At 40.0% G+C, this 22,144-nt stretch overlaps 2 protein-coding genes across 2 annotated transcripts in view; both read right to left on the bottom strand.

The window, feature by feature from the left end:
• LOC111237365 (carboxyl-terminal PDZ ligand of neuronal nitric oxide synthase protein-like) overlaps positions 1–9,043 on the bottom strand; it is a 47,286-nt gene extending 38,243 nt beyond the window's left edge. Inside the window, exons 1-2 of the mRNA XM_022766440.1 lie at positions 8,913–9,043; positions 7,783–7,854 (exon numbers count right to left, since the gene is read on the bottom strand). Of these exons, the coding sequence (XP_022622161.1) occupies positions 7,783–7,854; positions 8,913–9,017 (177 nt within the window). The 5' untranslated portion in view covers positions 9,018–9,043. The remainder of the gene's footprint in view (positions 1–7,782; positions 7,855–8,912) is intronic.
• Positions 9,044–13,571: 4,528 nt separating this feature from the next.
• cacfd1 (calcium channel flower domain containing 1) lies at positions 13,572–21,413 on the bottom strand. The gene is made up of 5 exons (XM_022766461.1): positions 20,827–21,413; positions 18,630–18,702; positions 17,200–17,325; positions 16,863–16,970; positions 13,572–16,184 (listed from the first exon to the last, which is right to left on the bottom strand). Exons 1-5 carry the CDS (start codon positions 20,933–20,935, stop codon positions 16,094–16,096), a joined length of 507 nt encoding a protein of 168 aa, XP_022622182.1. The 5' UTR covers positions 20,936–21,413; the 3' UTR covers positions 13,572–16,093.
• Positions 21,414–22,144: the final 731 nt, after the last annotated feature.

Here is a 22,144-nt window from a genome sequence, read left to right as displayed (position 1 = left end):
TAGAATAGAATAGAATAGAATAGAATAGGATAGAATAGGATAGAATAGCTGATCTGTAGCAGGTGAAGTTCCCCGTCTTACATTCAGATCAGGAGTAGGCTTCACTTGATTAATTACATCAGAATCCGGTGTTGGTGTGGACTGCTCGCTACAGCAGGATGTTCCTGTTATTTTGTCCACCCTCTGTTCATGCACAGGACATTTCAGCCTATACAACTTTCATACAGACACCTGTGCAGACACAAGGACATAAAAGCATCCTGATGCAAATGAGCTCACGTGACTGCAGATGTACAGGTGCAGGCATACACCCACAAACACACACACACACACACAATACCCACCCAGTACAACCACACACACACACACACACACACACACACACGTCCAGCTCCTGGTCTGTTGACTTTAGCTGTGTTTGTACTTGAGATTAGCGACAGCAGGCTTTGCAGCAGGCAGTAGCGGTGGTGGCAGGCAGATTGTTAGGACTGTTCATATGAGTTTCTGGCTATGGGCTCCACAGGGACATTTGCACTGTAATGGAACTGTAAGCTTGGACTTGCTGACATATTGCAATACCCCCAAATAGAGTAAAAATAAATAACACTTCCTTTGTGTAACTGGTTGAAAATGTAAACTAATCAATTTATGTGACATTTGAACTTTAAGGTCCTATCTGACTTTTTCCATCAGAGCTGCGTATGAGTCATATGAGTCTAATAGCATCCGTGTTATTTTTGTTGATCTTTGACTCTGGAAATACTACAAATCACACACTCTATTTTCATCTATCCGATGGACACAGAAAACCAAAAAGCCACAGCTATCAACTCTGCGTGTGGAGGCTGCAGAGAGCACTCGTCAGGCAATGTGAATGAAGAAAATGCGCCCTGAGGCTCTGCAGCAGGATTGAGTTCATGTCTTTAGAAAATGTCTGTTTCTTAGGATGGGGGTTGCTTTGGGTGAACGTGGGGAGGTCAGTGTACACAAGACTTGACTAATTGTGGTACTGAAAGACCTGGTATAGCTTTAGGGCAGATGATGAAAGCAGAAGCCTGTGTGTTTGTGTATGCGTGCGACATGATGCTGGTAGTGGAAGCAGGGGCCATCCACCACCTGTCCGTCCATCCATGTGAGCAAAGACCTGCTGTCCCCTCAGTATATTTATCCAGCCAACATGCCACACAGACAAACATGGACTCAAGTGTACAGCAGGGCTGCCACTTTTATTCAAAAATATTCAAACTGTAGGAAAAATAAATAAACATTGGAACTGTAAGGACCTATTTCCAGTTGTATCAAACTGTTTGAAGTAGTTTTTGCCTTGTGCTCCCACAGAGGAGTTTCTCAAAATTCACTACTAGCTTGATGTATTGCTGCCCTATTGATCCATCAGTAAACTAATTAAGATAGATACCGATTAATAAAAATGGAGGAGGAAGCTAGAGATCATGAGTCAGAGTATTTCAGCCTCTTTAAAAATGACCAATGATAAGAAGATAAGATTTGCAGACTTTGTAAAACACACTTCCTGTTTCTATGTCAACAACAAATCTGAGAGGTCACCTCCTAGCTTGTCACCACAGAGATGCAACGTCAACTCTCCAACCTGGGAACACCTTTTTGCCAGACTCTTGACTCTCATTAAAAGGCCGTAAGATAGCAAGCACTGTTTTGTACGTTTAAAATGGCAAAATCAATTAATTACAATGGATTTGCTCGTGTGTTTTTTAAAGCCACTTCAACTTTGGTAAACTCTGAGCCACAAATGGGTCCAAACTGGAAGAAGCTATTGTAGCTTATTAGCCGTGTTGCACCATTCACATTTATTTAACCTCTATTGTTGAAGGCTCCACAAATACTCACTTGCAAACTGTCAGTTAGTAAACAGCCACCTAGCAAGCTCATTAGCTCAGAGTTTTTTTCTGCTCCATAATGAAACTCCTTATTGAATGAAACGAGATACTGAAGAGAAAATAAGAGCATCGTGCTTGTGCAGCTACTCAGACTCATTAGTGCTGACTCATTAGTGCTACTATGTTCTTGTCACCAACTTTCTGTAACCATGGAATTGATTTCAGATGAATTTCACCATGCCATTTTCCAGATTGACCGGACCTTAACAGAGCAGATCATGCAGAAATATACTTTTAAACACTGATCATGGATTGGGACTTATTTTGAAATGACTGTTCAAGAAAATTGGGAACCCCCCTCCCCCCAATTTTTCTCTGGGGCCTGATAAACAAAGGGTAACTGCACTCTTTCAAAGCTGAGATCACATCTAATCCAGTACACATATAGGTCACGTACTGTGCTCTTGTGCATCTGCCATTAAGCTAGCATGAATACAGAGTGAAAACAATGCCCCCCATTATGTGTCATGCTTCCCTAAATACAGCATATCCCACATTCACACATGTTGGGTTAGGGTTGCACACAAAACAACACCCAACCAACCGCCCCCCATTCCCGGAATTAAGCTGTGCTCTCATTTCTTTTTTTCTGGGACATGCAGGGTGTGTAATTGTTGTGCAAAATTGTGATTCACTGATATTTAAGAATTGTTTGTGTTTGGTTCTGACTCCTGATCAGTCATGCACGGTTTATTGTTTAATCATCACCTATTCAATCTGACTGGTTTTAGGCTGAGAGGGAAGTGCCTCCTCTGCGCTTTACACACATCCGTGTTCATGCTGCATGTGATGTTATCACTAATCAGTGTGTGTTTGTGTGTCCCGCATCCTTCAGGCCTGGGTAAGCATTTACCTTAGATAAAAAGTCTGACCATAAAGAATGAAGTGAAAGAGAGAAAAACAGAAAACAGATAAGGGAAGTGAAATCACATTTCTTTGTTTCTCTGGTGGAAGTTGTGTATTTTGGCAGCTGCCAAATCAGCTGACTGCTGCCTCAGTGCTGAATGACTTAGTGACAGGTGGCCACATGAGCATAGAGAAGAGAAACAAGATGGTTAATAATGAACACACATGCTTTGCAGCACTGGAGCTTTAATCATGCTTGATGATTTGGCAGTATTGGGGTTTTTGTTGACAGATGCGATTCCAATATTTTTGTGCCAGAATCTTCTTACTTACAATTATGTAACACTCATTGCCTTAAAAGTTTGAGAGTCTAAAGCACAGCGACCCAAAAGCACACAAAGTAAAACTAAAGTCATGTAAAAATTCTGTTGCACTCTCCGACGGGTCCAGAGTGCCTATTATCTCACTACATCCCTCTCAGCAGCCAAACATCTGCTCCTGACTGAGTCATATCAGTTCAGTGAGCTCTCAGAAGACTGACACAGACTCACTGGGCCCACACTGAAATGATAGGAACCAAAGAACATAAGGTTTGCTTCTCTCTCGCACGGCAGACAGAGATCTCTTCCTCACGAGATGTTCCAGACAGACACGAGACAAATGCAGAGAGAAAGCAGGCATGTAATTTCCAAGGAGACTCTTGGCAGTCTGAGGGAGGAGGCTGCATCCTGACGGACATGTGGGGGAAGCTTAAAATCCCATTAGAGCCAATCAAAATTCAAAGAGAAGCATGCATAGCCTGCCCTCAGTCTAAAAATCTATTCCTGTCAGCACTGAGTAGATAGCCAGAGATGGGCTAAATCGAGACAGTCTATTTTGGAAGGAGGAGAGTGAGGGGATGGAAAGAAAACAGCGGTGGAGGGAGGGAGGGTTGGAAATGAGGAAGTAAGAGAGAGAGAGAGAGGGATGGCAAAACATAGACGGAGGTGAGGGGGAGAGAATAGCCTTCAACTTGTTTCCTTTTGTAGCAAGACAGTGGCCTCCTGTAAACAGTGCATGTTTGCTTCCCAAGGAAACTCCAGTGTATAGACACTTCCTTTTCTGAGGCAGTGAGCCGTGGATGACTACACCAAATCTCTCCATGTGGATGCAGCAACACCAGCCTCTGTCATTCAGCTTCGTTAATCGATTGAGGAGGCTGTTAAAATGCAAGGTCTCGCTATTATGAAGTACTGGAGCTCTTTCTCCCTCTCTCTCTCTCACACACACACACACACACACACACACACACACACACACACACACACACACACACACACACACACACACACACTCATACATGTGTGAATGCACTTGCACACCACTGGGGTGGTTTCTATGCCACTGGTCAAACTGAATGGAACAAATTCTTATAAACCAACACAGTAGGACCAGTCAGCCATAATGGGAGAAGGTTTAACAAAAAACTACTCTGAAAAGATCCACAGGATACAAAATTGTGTCTTTTCACGTTGTCACTGTGGGAATGGCAGGTGTGTGTGTTTGTCAAACGGCTGAAGACTTGACTCAACCAGCACAGCTCCTCTGCTCTGTCAAACCCAGATTTACTGTTTGCTCAGAGATGATCAGGCTGTGTTGTCTGCTCGCCCTCTCTTCTCTCCCCCTGTTTTCTCACATCGACTGAGACTAAAGAGATTAGCCAAGGGAGATGAAACGACCACGGCTCTGCCAGCCACCACGCAACCCCTCTCAATTCCAGGACTTCCTCCCACTGCAGTCTCTCTCACTGCCATCAGTTCCTTCCTCGCTCTCTTTAATCACTCCCAACTCCACAGAGTCGCTGCACAGTCCCTCGGCTAAAGGCTTGCGCTTTTAAATTAAAGACAAAGCCTTTGCCTTTGTGAGAGGAGATGAGGGGAAAGGAAGGCCAGTCAATATTCATCTACACAAAGCTAATTACATTTGACTTGGCAACCGGTCCTAAACACGCGCGCCTGCCCTCTAAAATGCTCATGTGTTTGCATTCACACAGCGTGGCACAGTGCGAGACGGTTCACCCAAAGAAGAAGTGGTTGGCACAGAAATACAGTCTTTACCTTCCCATGTGTTGAAAACCAGAGGCAGTAGGTGCATTGGCAAGTCCACGTCATTTTAAAAAGGAAGACCATGTAGCTTTTGGAGGGAAGAAAAAACTTCCTCTAATTGTGTCGGTTCAACACACTGCGTGGCTCTGCAGCTACAGTCTTGGTCTGACATGAATAGGAGCTTAATGTTAGCTGCTGTTAGGTAGCAGCTTGTAGACAGATATTGTGACAGTTCACTGACTTTATGACTTTTGCTACTCTTACACCATATTTTAGAGTGGAATAGATGAATATTTTAATGGTCTTTGGTCACAAATAAAGTGAGGTCTATACAGACTGAGCCTGACTAGAAGACATGTTTGCTTTTTCCTGCTCGTGGTTCCATTAAACTCATCATAAAATGAAATGTTTTTTTTAACGTTAAAGTAGTAGTTAAATATGCTTTTCCCTTCCTTTCCCAGTGTTAAATGAAAAGATCAATACCACTCTCATTAAATGACTCTCAGGACCAGGAGATGGTTCAATTAGCTTAGTATAAAGCATAGAGACTAGAAGCAGGGTTTAAACAGTGAGCCTGACTCTGTCCAAAAAATAAAGGTCCACCTTCCATCACGTCTTAAGTGAATTTTGGACTCATGCCATTCATTTGACCCATTGCACTGTTCATTCACCCCAAACAGCTAATGTACAAACGTTAGCTGTAAGCCTGCTAGCATTGGACATGTCAACTGTGTTTGTGGGTGCGTGCATGTGTTTGTGTGCTCGACAAGAGCTTCGGCCATTGTTGCATTACAAGACAAGAGGTTATAATAAGCCCTCAGAGCAGCGCTATGTCTTCAAGGCAGATTGGAGGCTACAATGAGTTGCTATCGGAAAGTGACAAGACAGCTGGGGCTAGCTGGTTAGCGTGCTATGGCTATGTAGCAGTAGCAAAACTTACAAATAGCTCCTTTAAACTCCACCACCAGGATGCCATACTGATGCGGGTAACTCAAAACCACCTTAGAGAATGAATGGACATTCATTTTTCCATTATCTCACAATTGCTACTTGTGTCCACAGGGGTCACTGCTGAGCAAAAGTTAGACACTCTTGCTTTTAAGCTTAAACTGCAAAGATGGCATGACACAGTAAAAAGTAAGCCAGAGTCATCCCCCGGTCAGTGTAATACCACAAGGCTATCAATAGTAACATCTCTCCAGTCACTGTCAGCACAGATTACATTAAACACACATGACAAATTAATAAATCAGAGGATTTTTTTTTTTAGATCGGAGTTTCCTTGCAGCCAGCCTCCTGTTTACATTTGTCATTGGGGATTCTATTAAGCAGCATCCTGCTTCCTTCATTAGCCATTCAAAAGCAAAGATATTCTATACAATAGGCTAAGAGTTACAACTTACTCATTCATTAATGATTCAATGCTTTCTTTGGACCTCAAGGGAACTTAACATACAGAGATACACAAACACAACACATACGCATCCACATGAGAGCACACGCTCATAAATAACATAAATAAATACTAATCAGCACTGTGTTTATTTTTAAATAGGAATATCATCTAAATAGATGCAAAGATAAATAGATAAAAACAACTAGGTCAACTAGATTTGTTTTTTCCAGAGCTAATCTTTTTTTCTTGAAGCAATAAACAGCATCTTCCCTGCCTGCCTATACCTGCTCCTGTTTTATGCCCTGCCTCCGCCTGCAGTGTATTACCCTAATGATCATGTTTACTTTACAACTTTATCGATTTGTCATTTTGGGAATCACTCCCGGCACACTCAGCCCGTTCACACAGATACACTCATACACAGTCTGGCTCTGCTCTATAGACCTACTTTTGTGGATGGGTTTAGTTAGCCTAAAATATCTCCAACACTGGGGTTCCTCTGATTTTTAACACACACAGTCTCACACTTAAAGCAACACAGCAGTCACCTACAAACCCACTCTGTAACACTACAGAAGCCAAAACAAAGTAAGAGAGCAAGACAGAAAGCCTGGGAGGATGAGGATTCCCCAAAATGGTGAAAAAGTTTGAATGTTGTGCCCCGAAAGTCCTGCATTTTTCAGAGGATAAATGCACATTATGGCTTTTTAGTGTCTCTAAAAATGAAATCACACATTTCTTCTCTGCATATTCACTCAGCCAGGGATAAGAGCCTTGTCATGTCTGAACCAAGCTAGTCTAGTGAGTCACACTTGGATTACAGAACCACCCTGGCTGTCTGATACAGCTCTGTGTTAGCTTCTGGAGAAAAACGCTGGCCTGCTGGGACAATGAGAGGGAAAAATGATTACATGATCACCATAGAAACACTACTGATATGGCTTTATGGAAAAAAAAAAAAAAAAAAAAACACACACACCGAGTACAACTATGATATGAATAACAATGAGTAAGTGAAAGTGAGAAAACTAAATTAAGCTAATAAACTATCAGGTAAATAGAGCACAGCAATAATCAGCCACAGACTGAATTTCATGAAAGGCAGCAGTAGCTCGTACACACACTGTGCCCTTCAACTCTCACCATCATATTAAGAAAGGTCAGTGTACTATTCAGCAAAGAAAGCCACACAATCCACCTCTCTCTTATTGCTTTTTTTTTTTATTTTTTCTTTCTACAAAATTAGTCCCTGCTTCACTTGCTCACGTCAGAAGTCGTGATCTGTTGTCCAGCCAGTACATGCGTCACTACATGCTGAAAACAAATTTCCTCTGACAGCAGCACACTCTTTGTATTATTGTGTATGATTACTGTGTTATTGTAAAGATAGTTTCTGTCTTCTGTCACGGAAAAATCACCGCTGGACTGAAGATGAGTGTGTGTGTGTGTGTGTGTGTGTGTGTGTGTGTGTGTGTGTGTGTGTGTGTGTGTGTGTGTGTGTCTGGTTTTAAACACACTTGACATTGTGTTTTCATCTTACCCTGATTCTCCTCATGGCTGCCACGATCTCCATCCGACTGTTGGGCCTGGGCACGTCAAGACTCCCCACGTACTGTGGTGAACAATCAAGAACATCACATTGTTGATTGTCCAACACACACCAGCTGCATAATTAATCTTCCATAATCACATATGTCACACTCAGTGGTGTCATGAATTAAATCAATCACTCCTGCGTAAATTCCTCAGCTACTCTCACATAGCACTGTGACAGATCTCTCTTTCAAATTGCATTCAGTGAAGTGCCACTGCATAAACAGCGGCTACCAGGGACAACCAGGAGTCCTTGAATGAGGCTGCAGCAAGATACAAGATATAAAGATACAAGCAGCCTTGTGACTGAACTTTGGACCAGTAACACTCCCTTTCTATGTCTGTGCTTTCTGTTTCTTGACCAACCTCTAACATGAATTAATAGCTAAACATGAATTAATAAAGTTACATACTGATGTGTGTGAATCAGAGCTGAAACTGTTAGTCCAGTGACCGAAAGTTGATCAGCAAAATATTCTGATGGTCAGTTACTTGTTTGAGTAAAACTACCGACATTTATTGGTTCCTACAGACATTACAGTTGGCCTATGTCCCTTTCTGATATGGAAACATGTCAGTTTGTAATTGTGTTAATAATGAGATAATGAGAAAAAATAATGAAAGCAGTAGTTGCAGCCTTTGAATAAGGTCACTAAAAACTTAATATGGTCTAGCTGCTTCCCTAAGAGGTTAATAATTCAATATCTGAGGGAAACCTGAAAATACACTCATCTCGGTTCAATTTTGAGCATCAAAACTAAGGACAGTCAGTTTTTAGTGATTATGCCAGAAATAAAATGCAAATGTTGTGTTTGTATATGTTGCAGTTAAACATTGTGTAAATAAACTACAATTCTTTTATACACTTGCGGTGTTAAACCATGTATATGCGTGTGTGTGTGTGTGTGTGTGAGTGTGTTTAAGGACACTGCCATGTGTTCAAACTTCATGATGGATCCCAGCTGAAAGGGAACAGTGCACCTGCCATTCCGCCGCACAACAACACAATACAATCCAACGATGAATGGACTGTTTGGTTAAACAGTATCAAAATAAGAGGGGAAACTATTTTCTCACCTTGGCTTGGAAATAAATCCCATGTTGATAAGCCTCCTCATTGTGCAGCGGCACCCTCGAGTCCGCCACATCGTCCACCAGGTTGTACCTGTTCCTCGCCGGCATCACGGACTCCAACTAAAACTCCCGACACAGTAAAACACTGTTCAACAAGTAAACAGGTAAATGTCGACCGGGGTAGAAACGCTACAATCCCATGTGTGTGCACCGCGCGGCTCCAGGAGTGAGTTCCCTCTGGAAACGCAGTCCATTGTTGTTGCTTTGAGCTTCAAAGGTCCCGTCCTCAAGAGGGACAGATTTGGGCGCCCCCTCTTCCTCTCCCCGTGACAATAAATGTTCTCAGATATGTTCTCAGACAGGCGTCTCGTAAAGACGCAGCAACGTGGAGGGATGCCTGTTCCCAAAGCCACAGGGGAAATCCAGCGTAAAGAAGCGGCGTTTATCTGCAGGTGATGTTCCCTCCTTGCTCCTCGCTGTGGGTTTTTTTTTTTTTTTTTTTAATCCAGTCCTGTTGATGGCAACGCTGCACCCGTCTCTCTCTCTCTCTCTCCCTCTCTCTCTCTCCCTCCACAAAGCACAAAGCAAGTCTCTCATTGGAGCAAAAGTTCCCAGGCATGATGCAACCCGGAGCTGGGAGGAAAGCCAACAGACAAGTTAGTCCTCCCCCCCCGGAGATGAAAACCTGACACACTTATTCCAGGGAATTGAAGTTGGATTATCAAAGAGGGAGAAATGCTACAGAAAATAAAGCAGTAAATAAAATAGAAAGTACTCACTTAGTTTACTTAAGTGCCTGTACATTGCTCAAAAAAGGCCTATATATAAACTGACTCCACCATGGCCAGCTACAACACAAAAGTAGGCTATTACTTATACAGTATGTTGAAGCAATAATAAAGATCTAGTGGATCTATTGAGATATTATATTAACAATATAACATTCTGCCAAATGAGTACTTTTGACACATTTTCTTTGTTGCACTCACATAAGTCATTTTTTAAAGGCAGGACTTTTACTTGTAATTGAGTGTTTTTTCCTCTGTAGTGTTACTGCTTTTATTTAGGTACTGTAACTGAGTGTAATCAGAGTACTTCTTGTGCCATTGTCTGTCTTCAGAAATGTCTAAATAGATGAATGTATGGTCATGTCACGTGCCATTACCTGAATAAAACAACCTTTTTTTTCTTTTTCACATGTAGTCTTTGTTATTTTTTATCAGTCTGTGCAGTGATTCTGCTGTTGGCCTTGAGCTTTGAGCTATCTTTCTCACAGTGTTAAACATCTTTCAAGGTGTATTTTGCTCTTTGAAACTGCACTGCAGAGTCAGGTTGCTGATCAAATGGCTAAGATTCATCACACCTCGTCCTTGGAGTTTTACCACACAATATAATGAGTCTCTTAGTAGATAACAAGAGTGCAGTCACTACACAGGCATTTTTACCTGCATGAGAAATGGATTTGATTACTGCAAAATGGCACCTCTGTTCAGACAATAAATGGCTGTTTGTTGGTGATAAAGTGGAAATGATTTTGACTCCCATGATGCTCAGCGTCCTGCAGGGTTGTTGACATATTATTGCTGCCACTGTAGCTGATGGTACTAACATTAAACTAGCATATGCAGGCCAATAATAAGTGGAGCATCACAGGTTTATTTCCCATAAAGAGTGTTCTCCCTTTGTCCTACTAGGAGTCATAATAATACATTATATAATCAATTAAAAGAAAGGTTAAACACTCAATTAAAACTAAGACCTATTATTGAGATAATGCCATGGCGCCCTCTGTTGGTTGCTTATGAATTACTGCAATTAAAAAGCCATTTTTACCTTGTTTCCAGATGTGCTGTAGTATACATAAAAAAAGTCTTTGTCTGAACTTGAATCTCTTGCACTTTAGAGGCAGCAGATATATATATCAGACTAATCCCTGAAAAATCAAATGAATTAAGATCTATTAATGTGGAAAAAGGAAAGTCAAGTGCCACAACTAAATCCCACTAATCTACACTCAAAGGTCAAGATATTAAGATTAAAAAATAGTACGCTTTACCGGGGAATAATGGTGACATAATACAGGTTTAATTAAACTGTGAGAGGTAGTCATCATTAATTGGTTTAACACTGATCTGATTTGCATGCAATGTAACAAACTACAGCCATCATCATAAAAGAGAGGAGGCATTTATTTGTTATGTTCATGTGTAAAAGAATGTGCAGGAGAAACCTCAGCAGAACTCAAACAAAGAGCAGAATGTGAGAACAATGTGTTAATGAGATATCTATCCAGTTACAGCACATTTCATGGAGAAGAATCACACTGCCTCTTCTCTCAGTTACAGGCTCTTTAAGTAAGAGGTATTCTGGATTTCTAAATAGGGAGTTTAAAGCCTGAGAGGGTTCAGTGAAGAACCTAAAGATGTTTTTGTAGTCCACTGGATAATATTTCTGCTCAAAGAACAGGATGTCTTTTAGGATTAATAGGATATTTTTAAAGAAACTGTTTTGGGATTTGTGGGATATACTGTATGCTTATTTGTTTTGTGATGGAGAGTTAGATGAGCTGATTAACATGGCATGTCTTGTAGCTTTTATCAATACAAAAACTAAAAAGGTAAAAAGAATAATTTGCTGTTTCATGGGCGGTTATATGCTGGACTATTTCTTGGCTCTGAGCAGCTGCCAGGTTGCCAAGTCCCAGAATACAAATAAGCTTTTTCCCTAAAATGTCGAACTGTTCCTTTAAGGTCAACCACACTGACTTTGAATTTAGCTTGGGGTAGGAATAAACATTAAGATAAAAGGTGAGATTTGATTTTGTGCACTGATGGTTTCAGAAGATGAAAGATTGTATTTGGTAAAGAACCTTTTGACTTCTTTGTAAATTTTCATTTTCATAATGTTTTGAAGGTTAAGTATCTGTGGTGATCTATAAGTCACATGAACGATCAATGGATACCAGAAACCACCTCAGAAGGCAAGATAGCCAAGAACATCTGGAAATAACGTTGAATACAGTATTGTCCAAACGAAAGCTTGGTATTCAGTTTTCTGCATTTCACACCACTGATACATGAGGAGGATTTACTCCCGACTGCAGCTTCGATTTATGATGCCAGACATGACTAATGATAGGAGACTGGTTGTCATTTATCTATTAGCAATGCCGAGCAAGAGATTTCTATCTTTTCGTATCAGTGTTATGTCACATTTATCTCTACTGCGGTGAAATTAGATAGTTCACAGCTGCTATGAAGAAAAACCACAGAAAGGCAGCAGCCCGTGATGAGTCAAAGAAAACATCTGGAGACATTTTCAAGAACACCTGTAGTCCAGTAGACATGGTGAGTAATAATAATCAGACAGGATTACAATACATACTGTAACATGATTCAGATATTTATATCAAAAAAACATTACATCAAGTAATATCTGTGAATGATGGCTGACTGTTTAAAACCATAAAAGATATATTATTATTTCCTTAGTGAGTTAGTTGAGGGTTCTTTTTATGCCACAGTGTATCTTGGGGGAAAATGTCACATCAGATTGATTTATACTTCTTTTCATCACTAAAAGCATGAACTGTGCTTCAGATCTAAATCCTCTAAACAATCAAACAAAAAACAAAAGGATGCAAATACAGTATATAAACAAAATCCGAGGCCTGTACGCCTGTGATGAGATTATTTTATGAAGAATTCTTCATCCCTCATGACCTGAAATCCTCTTTCAGATGTTGCTCTTTGATCATCAATAAAATGAAAGAATATTCTTGACACCAAGAAGTAAAAACCTTTAAGAAGATTGTGAAGGTACCCATATTTGTGAAATGATTCACTCAACTCAAAAGAATTTGGCATTTCTGTATGCTGTGTAGGTGATTTGTTCCAGATAATGTGTGGTATGTTTTTTCTCTGAGTGATTATTGACTCACAGTGAAGATCTTCTGTGAATAAACGAACACATCACGCAGCCCTCTTTAATTCCATGTCTTTTTTTGTGGATGTCTCAGACCATAATGCACAGCTCCATGGCAGCTTTACATGCTGGGGGGGGGGGGATGTAGAAAGCAAAATTAATGAAATGTTTTATTTGAATCCTCAAGGAAATTTTGGTGCAACAGAAATCCAGCTCAGGTAATCACAGGTCTGGTTTCAAGTGGCATTCATGTCACAAGCGCTGTTTCATGTAGAGAGGGAAGACACTATTTATAAAGGAGCTCCTCTGAAGCAGCTTCATCACAATTACAAACACTGCGGGTCACAGTGGGTTGAATGGCAACAAGCTGCATTTATAAACTATAAAAAGAGGTCATCACTTTGATGTGCGAGTTTTCAAAGCAAGACAAGACAGTGAAGAAGTCACAGGTGCATTGGTTTTAAAAGCCACATCATTAAAATGAGCTTTGCTTGTTTGTGCAGAATTTGACTCTAGAAGGATGTTATCATTCATCTCCTTTCTCTGTGCTCACCTTAAACCTATGATTGATGTGTTACATCGTACTGGAAGCAAAGTGTTGTCCTGTATAAACCTCACATGCACTGAGAATAGACTACTCAGTGAAGCAGGAGACATCTTTGTCCAGTAGCAGCAACATCGTTTGCATATTTCTATATTCAAAACATAGGAAGCCAACACCATGGTCGTAGTAGCAAGTTTGTTTAATTCACTAATTCATAACAGGATCAGGATTCACATCACGACACACGTTGTACACATATCCCTTACAGCAGAGGACACACGCAACACCTGCAGATGTAGAAGCAGTCGATTCATGTGATCTGGACGCATGTCACTGGATTAAATAAAACATGGCTGGGTGGATGGATGGATAGCTTTGGACGAGTAAAGCAGTGTAGTGTCAGACTGTAGCATATCGCTGGTGTGTGTGTAGTGTTTGTGTAGTGAGCACTGCTTGTGAACGTTGTGAACCTTCCCACTGGCTCTGGTGTAGTAATTTCATAGAGTCATGCTGATGCTAGTTACTGTATATCTATGATCTTTGCATACACTACTTTATTAACTGTATCTGAACGCTGTGCAATGATTAAGTGTGATACCTGAGAGCTGGTGGCAATGTGTGAATAATCCACCCAGTCACTGGCCAACCAGTAACAGATGTAAGATAGAAACAGCTGTAAGGGGTACGTGTAAACAGTTATTCCCAAAGCATCCTCATTACCAATGACACAACGGAGGCAAGGCAAGGCAACAAAACAACACAAACACAAACCGTATATTGCTGACCCACTGCATACCTCATTTGAGTGACAAAGGCAAGCCGTGGCTCTGACGATTGTGTGGGATACAGACCAATTAGTCCCTGAATCAAGACACTTCCCCTCATTAAAATTTAATGGGTTTTGGTAGAATAATGTACTAATTAAGACTCATAATAAACACAGAAAATATTCAGTAACTGATATTTTAAAAAAGGAGAGCAAATAAAATACACACACATTCCAATTTTTCAGTACATAACGTACCACAACATCTGCAGCCACAACTTGGCCGCCGGCTGCTTGAACATGAGGAACCGTACGTAAACAAGCGGACCCATGCACCGAAAGCTTTGAATGAAATTCCCCCTTTATCCATGCTACAAAAAGTTTAGTGCTGGAGCTTTAACTGAGTTTAAAACAAATGAAAAAAAGAACATATCAAAGCATAAAACAAAACTAAAACTCATCTTTCTTTCTCTTTGCGTCTACCAACTACATTCCCCGTGGTTAAAAACATCCCTAATGCCTCTGTATGTTTATAAATGCATTCAGGCTGCAGTTCAGAGTTGCATGTACACAGTGAGTGTAATACCCTCACACCAAAATCACACATTCTTACTTCAGACTTGTCATTTGTATGATGCACCTCAGGCACATAGGGTGGAGATTTCACAAAGGTCTTTCGGGAAGCTCGACACGTCTTATTAGATGAAAGTAACCTCTAAGCTCTGAGAGTGGGTGTGACTGAGACTCACAATAATTAAACTCAGAGGAAATTCTTCAATCAGCCAATGCTCTATGATTGTGTGATATACACAGCCTTGTCTACTAAAACCCATTATCTATCAAAGGTCATAAAAATCTAATTGTTGCTCTTCATCAACATTGTACACATGAAATCGCCCTACTGGTGTATTTCCAGGGAAAAACTATTGTCACAAATATATACCAATCAACACAAACTGTGTGTGGCTGTCAGGGAAACAAACACTTAAGGTAGCACTTTAGGTCAGTTATTTACAAATCAGTTTTGTAATAGTCAGTCTGACTGATTAAAAAGTTTCCCAACACAAATGGTAATCAAGTCCTCTTCACATTATTAAGAATAACAACAAATACACAGGGATATTGTTCCAGTGGCTGCTTTATCTGCAGTAACTTAGGTTTGAAAAGACCCCAATCATAAATGGAAATAGAACTTTTCTTGTAGTAGTCTTCACTGTTACCTCAATTGACTTTTAAATCCAAAATGGAAAGATTTTCTCTTCTATTCAGGGTCCCAGGGAACAATGAACCTTTGGAGGAAATTAGGGTCTAACCCTGCGTTTAAACCAGAAGTACCTGGGACTAAATGAAGTTTCCAAACTTATCAATATTTGGGATGTGCTGCCAAAAACGACACACAGCATAAGTCTGAACCCTGTGGATTATTTGACTTATCTTAACCCGCTGTACTCTCTAAGTCAGACAACTCTGAATCACAGCCTCACAGTAATAGAAATAACCTGAAGTCAATTATGTACATTTTACAATCACATTAATTTCTGTTCAGATTTCCTGAAAGGCTCTTGGGCTACAAAGATGTACCTCACATTTTTCCGTCAAAAAGGGTTTACAACCAACAGTAGCAAGAACGAAGGGAAACAAATAATAAATACAACCCATAAGAAGATTAAAAAAAACTTTAAATCAAAGGTATCAAGTCAAGGAGAGGCCGCATTTACACACCAGGTATCAAATAATGGACTGAACCCAACATCAATCTGTTTGGATACTATTAGGTCAGGACAATGGGAATTCAGCAATTGAAGTAAATAAATAAACTCAATACCATTGTTATGTAGTGACAGAAAGGATAGTGAAGGAAGGAGGATGGAGGAAGAGGTAGGATGGATGGAGCTGAAGAAAAGAGAGGAGGAGGGGGAGGAGGAGGAGGAGGGTGGGAAGGCAGATGCCTCACTCTGGAGCGCCGTTTGTCGTTCCTGCCATTCTCTCTTCATCGCCCTGTTTCTGGTGCTGCAGTCTGGCATAAGTCACTGCGTCTCCCCTGAGACAGAGAGAGAGAGAGGAAAGGAAGACAGGAATGCGAAAGAAGGATGGTAATAAAAAAGTAATGAGGAGGGAGAGGTGAGCAGAAACAAAGAAAAAGCAGGTGTAAACAGGAGAGGGTGACAATGTTAATTGCAAGGTTATTACAGGGCCGACCTTGTCAAAAGTTAATTTGCATGAATTAAGAGGCTCATTAGAGTTGTTAGAACTTCGAGAGAGGAAAGGAAGACAGGAATGCGAAAGAAGGATGGTAATAAAAAAGTAATGAGGAGGGAGAGGTGAGCAGAAACAAAGAAAAAGCAGGTGTAAACAGGAGAGGGTGACAATGTTAATTGCAAGGTTATTACAGGGCCGACCTTGTCAAAAGTTAATTTGCATGAATTAAGAGGCTCATTAGAGTTGTTAGAACTTCCACGCATTAAATAAAAATCTTATTAACTGATTATAATGTGGCACACTGCATTTAATATGAGAGCCTGTTAAATAAATCATTTTAGAAGAGTGTTTTATGAGTGAGACATCAAGAGATAAAAGTAATTACAAAATGAATCATTAAAAGTGCTCAAATAGATACTGAAAATAAATCATATAAAATAGCTGATGCTTTCTTTCTGTTGCTTTTTAAGTACTTTGATATAAGTCATTATATGTTACTAACTACAACCAGACATCTTACTTTTTGCCTAACGACGCAAGGCCATACAGAACTCCTGTAGCAAAGGCGATGGCATTCCCAAACAAGGTTGTAAAGGAGAAACTCAAGAACACAGGAAACAGAGCCATCCTGAAAATTAGCAACCGAGGAGACAGCCAAGAAGAGACAAAAACAAAAGTCAGAAAATCATATGAAGTCCATGCTGTAGATAAAACATCCACATTCCCAAAAGTTTGTCAGATAACTTATGCAATGTTTATAACTATCAGAAATTCACATTACACAAAAATTTAATTTTTCATTTAGTGCAGTACAGTCTCCAACGACATAAACATGTACAATGCATAGTTGTTCTCACCCACAGTAGAAGATGGCTTTCTGCCAGGGTTTGAGTTTGTCTGCGCGGGCTGCTACTGCATTAGCAAACTCTATGAACTGGCAACAGAACGGGACTTCGCATAAGAACAACACGAAGGCAGTCAACCTTGAAACAGGAGGAAAGGACAGACACACAGCAAAGAATCATCCTGTGCACTTCTTTCTCAAATACTGTGCAGCTGTGGCTCAAATGATGGAGGTCTGGAGGAATTTAACCACAGCAGACGGTTAGAGAAGAACCATTATGCTGTTATAGTCATTAGGCAAGGTAACAACTCGGGCTGTTGCGCTCATGGTCACATTTACTGTCAAAGAAACAGCAAGAAAGTTTCTACAGAGAGCTGAAACTAACAATTATTTCAATTATCAATTAATTCAATTATCAATTGTATTCTTGATTAACTGTTTAAGAGTGATAGTTCCAAAAGCCCAAAATGACATCTACAAATCTCTTGCTTTGTCTGATTAACTGTTTTAAACCAAAACATATTCATTTCACTTTCACATAAGACAAAGAAACAGTGTTTGTTCATGACATTCTCATCCCTGATGTTTAGCAAAATATTATTTCTGGGGTAACTGTAAAGGCCCTAAGACAATTTTCATTATTGATCGGCCTGGTGATTATTTTCTCAATTAACTGGATTGTGTAAAAAAACAATGTCACTAATAGGGGAAGAGGCTTGTTGTTCATGGCCATTCCCAAGGTGTCAAAAGTGAGTCTGGTGTGATCAGGTGTAATGAGGATAATTAGCAAAACTGGCAGGGAAGAAAAACAAACCATCTGTGTCTTTTTTTTTCTTTAATGGTATCTACCAAAATACATATTTTAAATCCAGACACAGGCACAACACGTTCACGCCAAAACGTTTTCTCTAACTCCATCATTTGAGCTGTACTCTAGGTGTGGCTACACGGCTACACGAGACTTGTGCTTACTATCGATGAAAGATAATACTGTACATACAAATAAAGGAATGTAAATGAACAAGTAACACAAGTGCATCATTATAAAAACTGGACATCTGCACAGTAAAAGCTCTGTTGGATCAATCATGTTTAAGATAGTTTGATATGTCTTTCAGTTTGTGTTTAATAAAACTTAACTAGAACCAGCATACAAATTGCACACAAATATTCATTAGATTAAATAATCATCAGGTTGCCTAAGACAACACTTTCATTGTGTAACCCTATTCTGACATCAACATGGACCTGAGCTTACATAAATGAACAAAGACTTGGTAAAATAGAGCAGCTTCTATTGTCTAAATAAAGTCGTTGTATAGTGTGTCTATTGTTTTTTCTCCTGTGTACTTGCAGTGTATTAAACATCCGGGCTAATGGAACGTGAATGAGCTAATCTATGCATGCTACATTAAAGAAAGTATAATAGTGTTAAAGACTTACACCATCCACACTCCAGCAGCAATGTTTAAAGGGTTCACAGTGACACAGTTCCACACTCCTGCAATGGCACAGGCTGCATGATTGGGACAAAACAAAAAACAAAGCATTAGGCCTGTTATACAGCAAATATTAGTACAGCAAACACTGCAGTATCCCTGTGGGATTAATAAAGTTAACTATTTATTTGTCTATTGGCATTTTATTTAAGAAATATCTAAGAGGGGAGAATAGATCTTAAAATTATGGATGAGGCTGCCAAGAGATCCAGTTCAATCACCATAACTACATCCTAAGATTTCCTGCATATGGTATATATTTGGTTAGTTAATGCCTGTACACTATAAACAACACAAGAAAATCAGCAATGCAGAACATCTGGAGCATGTACAGTATGTTAATGCAAAGAGATAACAAACAAACACAAACATAGAAATGTCTTTCAAGAGCAGCACATCACTGTCTTTACATGGCTTTATATAAAAGGCACTGTGAAAACACCTGAAAAACACAGAACAAAATGATGGAATCTGCACTCTCATCTAGATGTAAAAGCTATTATGAAACATGCTTGGCCTGAAAATTAATTACCCATATCAAATCTGAAACACTAATTACCACTGTGTCAAAATCAAAGCAGGCAACATTTTCCAAGTACGAGATAATGATAATCATGATAATTTGGGGTAATTCTTGGTATTTACAACATTTGCCATGACTATGACTTGTGTTGAAATTTTCATCACTAATTTCACTTAATATGCAGCGTCTGACAATCCATTGTCCAAAATATGTGTATACTGCAATATGAGATGAGCTGCAGCTATAATAAAAAGGCACAAGTTAATTGGTAAGAAAACCACTGGTGGTGTGTTCATGGGTTGTGTGAAATTCATGTAAATTCATGCAAAATCACACGTTGTAGAAGTGTGTTAGCTAAATTAATTAACACATCAGCAGTAAATCAACCAATGACGTCAGTCCTAGAGGTATAAAACTAAACAATCATCATTTGTATTCACAATAACATATAACAATCAACCACACAAAATGTGACATGTATCTACTGTTGCATGTTTGGCTAATTTTGAGTATAAGAACACAAATGAGGACATGTCGGCTTTTTTGGGATAACTGCTGAAAGTTACCCCTAGCTCTGAGTGTGTGTTTGCAAATAAATGCTTTGTTCTGGCAACACAAGCCTCAGGTAGAAAGTGACTGGAATAATCGCTTTCAAATGCAGAATCTTCAGTTAAACGATACAGTTTAATATGGTTTCTATTAATCTGCATTTTTTTCCCTGATTAACGCATTAATTGTTCAGTCAGTATACCATCATGAAATAATAAAAACATGCCCATAAATGTTCTCCAGACCAGTATCATCTTTAGTATTTGAGAGTCAATGCCATACTGTACTACACTGTCAGGCTGAAACTCAAGAGTGAGAATAGAGGGGAAATAAGCCTGATGTCAGGACAGACAAGCCCACAGTGTCACAAGCAGTGGAAGAACTACGTAGCATATCCTGCTCCTTTAGACCATCCAGCCTCCTTAATAATACAGATCCCATTGAATATGCAGTGCCCCAGCTGGTTAATGTGATACAGACGCTGTGACTCTGGTGTCACTGTGAAGGAGAGAAGGATAGAGGGAGGGCTGCAATGCTGCTGGAAAACTGCAAAGCCAGCAGTTAATCACTTCTGTCTCATGCTGAACTCCCGAGGAAAGGAGTCAAAACACCTGCTGTGGATGCAGTGTGTTCATATCATTAAGTTAATTTTGGAATAGCAAGTTGTTCTGGCATGACCAAGCCAGGCAAACAGGCGGTGCCCAGTAGTAGCTGCTGCAGTGATGGGGACAATAGGCTGTGACAAAGCTTTTGTCTAGCTTAGCTGAGCAAATGTAATGAGACATATACACAATCAAAAACATGTTTATTTTCAAAATAGAAATCTGATGCCCTTTCTGTCCTGTCTCTGCTCTGACCCTTATATTAATGCAGAGCTATGGAGTCCACACAAACACTATCAAGTATGCTGACAAGAAAATAGATTTACCTGCCTATCACAGAAAACAGCATAAAAACTGCATAAACTGGATCTCGGCACACTCAATGGTTCTATTCATTATACATGTATGGCATGTGTATCATTATTTCACTATATTTTCATTATCAAATGACAAAATAAATTACTTACATATTCCTCCCAAAACTCCAGCTATTTTGCAGAGCCATCGGTACCACCATGTCATGCCATCATCCTCCGGGGTGGCTTTAGTGGACGCTGCAGTCTCCTCGGAGCTCATTGTGCTTTTCTAGCTGTGTTAGCTAAAGCCACCCAAAGCCAGTATTTACAGATGTCAGCCTGAGACCACCCAACAATAGCTAAGTTAGCCTGTCTCGACAAACTAACTGCTAACTTGCTTATTACGACACAGGAGTCCCTTTCAGTAATACAAGAGGTAATTTCAACTTTTAAGTATATTTTAATCGTTTCCTTTATCTTTTCCTGTTGGGGCCAGCTGCCTGATGTTACCAGCCGCTTTTCAGACGGCTTCCCCCGTCAGTCAGCGCCAGCTAACAGGCTAGCTGATGCTAAATAGCACAGCCACCAGCTGCCGCTAGGAGCCGATATCACCGCTGCATTCGGCCTTAACTCTTTAGCAGTCTTGTAAATGAACAAAAACTATCTTCAAGACTATTTCTACTGATTTATAACCATACACTTTCCCCTCCTATTTGTTTGGGTCCACGTAGCCGCTCAGTTGTTCTCCTCCCTGGTTGCTCAGCAGATGTAAGCGGTGCATTGTGGGAGGGATTTCATCTGCGTCATGGTTTGTTTACATGTGTCGGCGCTGCAAATGTGTGGGGTTGCCATGAATATTTTTCTACACATTTGTGCTTATCGCTGTGTACAGATGAAAGCCTAGCAGCTGCATTTTTTCTGGTTTTAATATTTTCATATTAATGCAAATTATGATGTGACAGTGTAAGCCTCAGTGTAAACTATAACCCTACTTTATGCCCTTATGCATAGCATTACATCTGAGTCACACAGCTAAGCAACGACTTTTTAAAATATACATAACCGGCTAAGGTTGTCTGACAACACTTGCCACTGTCCTGAAAGTAGAAAGTGACAAATTACATTTGACCTGAATGTATCATTTGATATTATTAATTTAAGATTTAAAAATGTTAATATAAAAAGCTCTATACTTCTTCAGCTTTCAACGGTTGGTAAAAAAAAAACAAAAAGCTTTTGACTTATTCCCTTCACCACCAGTTTTGCTTTTATCTACTGTCCTAATGCAACACTTCTATATGAAGGTACTTCCAGAATCCTTCCAGACTCTTCTAACCATATAGTCCAAAAAATATTGTCTACTGCACAATTAAAAGGATTTTTAGCCTGTTTCTGAAGCTGCAACTGTGTGCATCTGTGACTCAAATGTGAAAGAGGCACAAACTGGTGGCTGCTAGTGGTCAGATGTTACATTGTGAATTGGATAAAG

Source organism: Seriola dumerili, unplaced genomic scaffold (genome assembly GCF_002260705.1).
Source record: "Seriola dumerili isolate Sdu_G_001 unplaced genomic scaffold, Sdu_1.0 BDQW01000853.1, whole genome shotgun sequence".
NCBI lineage: Eukaryota > Metazoa > Chordata > Actinopteri > Carangiformes > Carangidae > Seriola > Seriola dumerili.
This window is presented reverse-complemented; position numbering and strand designations above follow the sequence as displayed.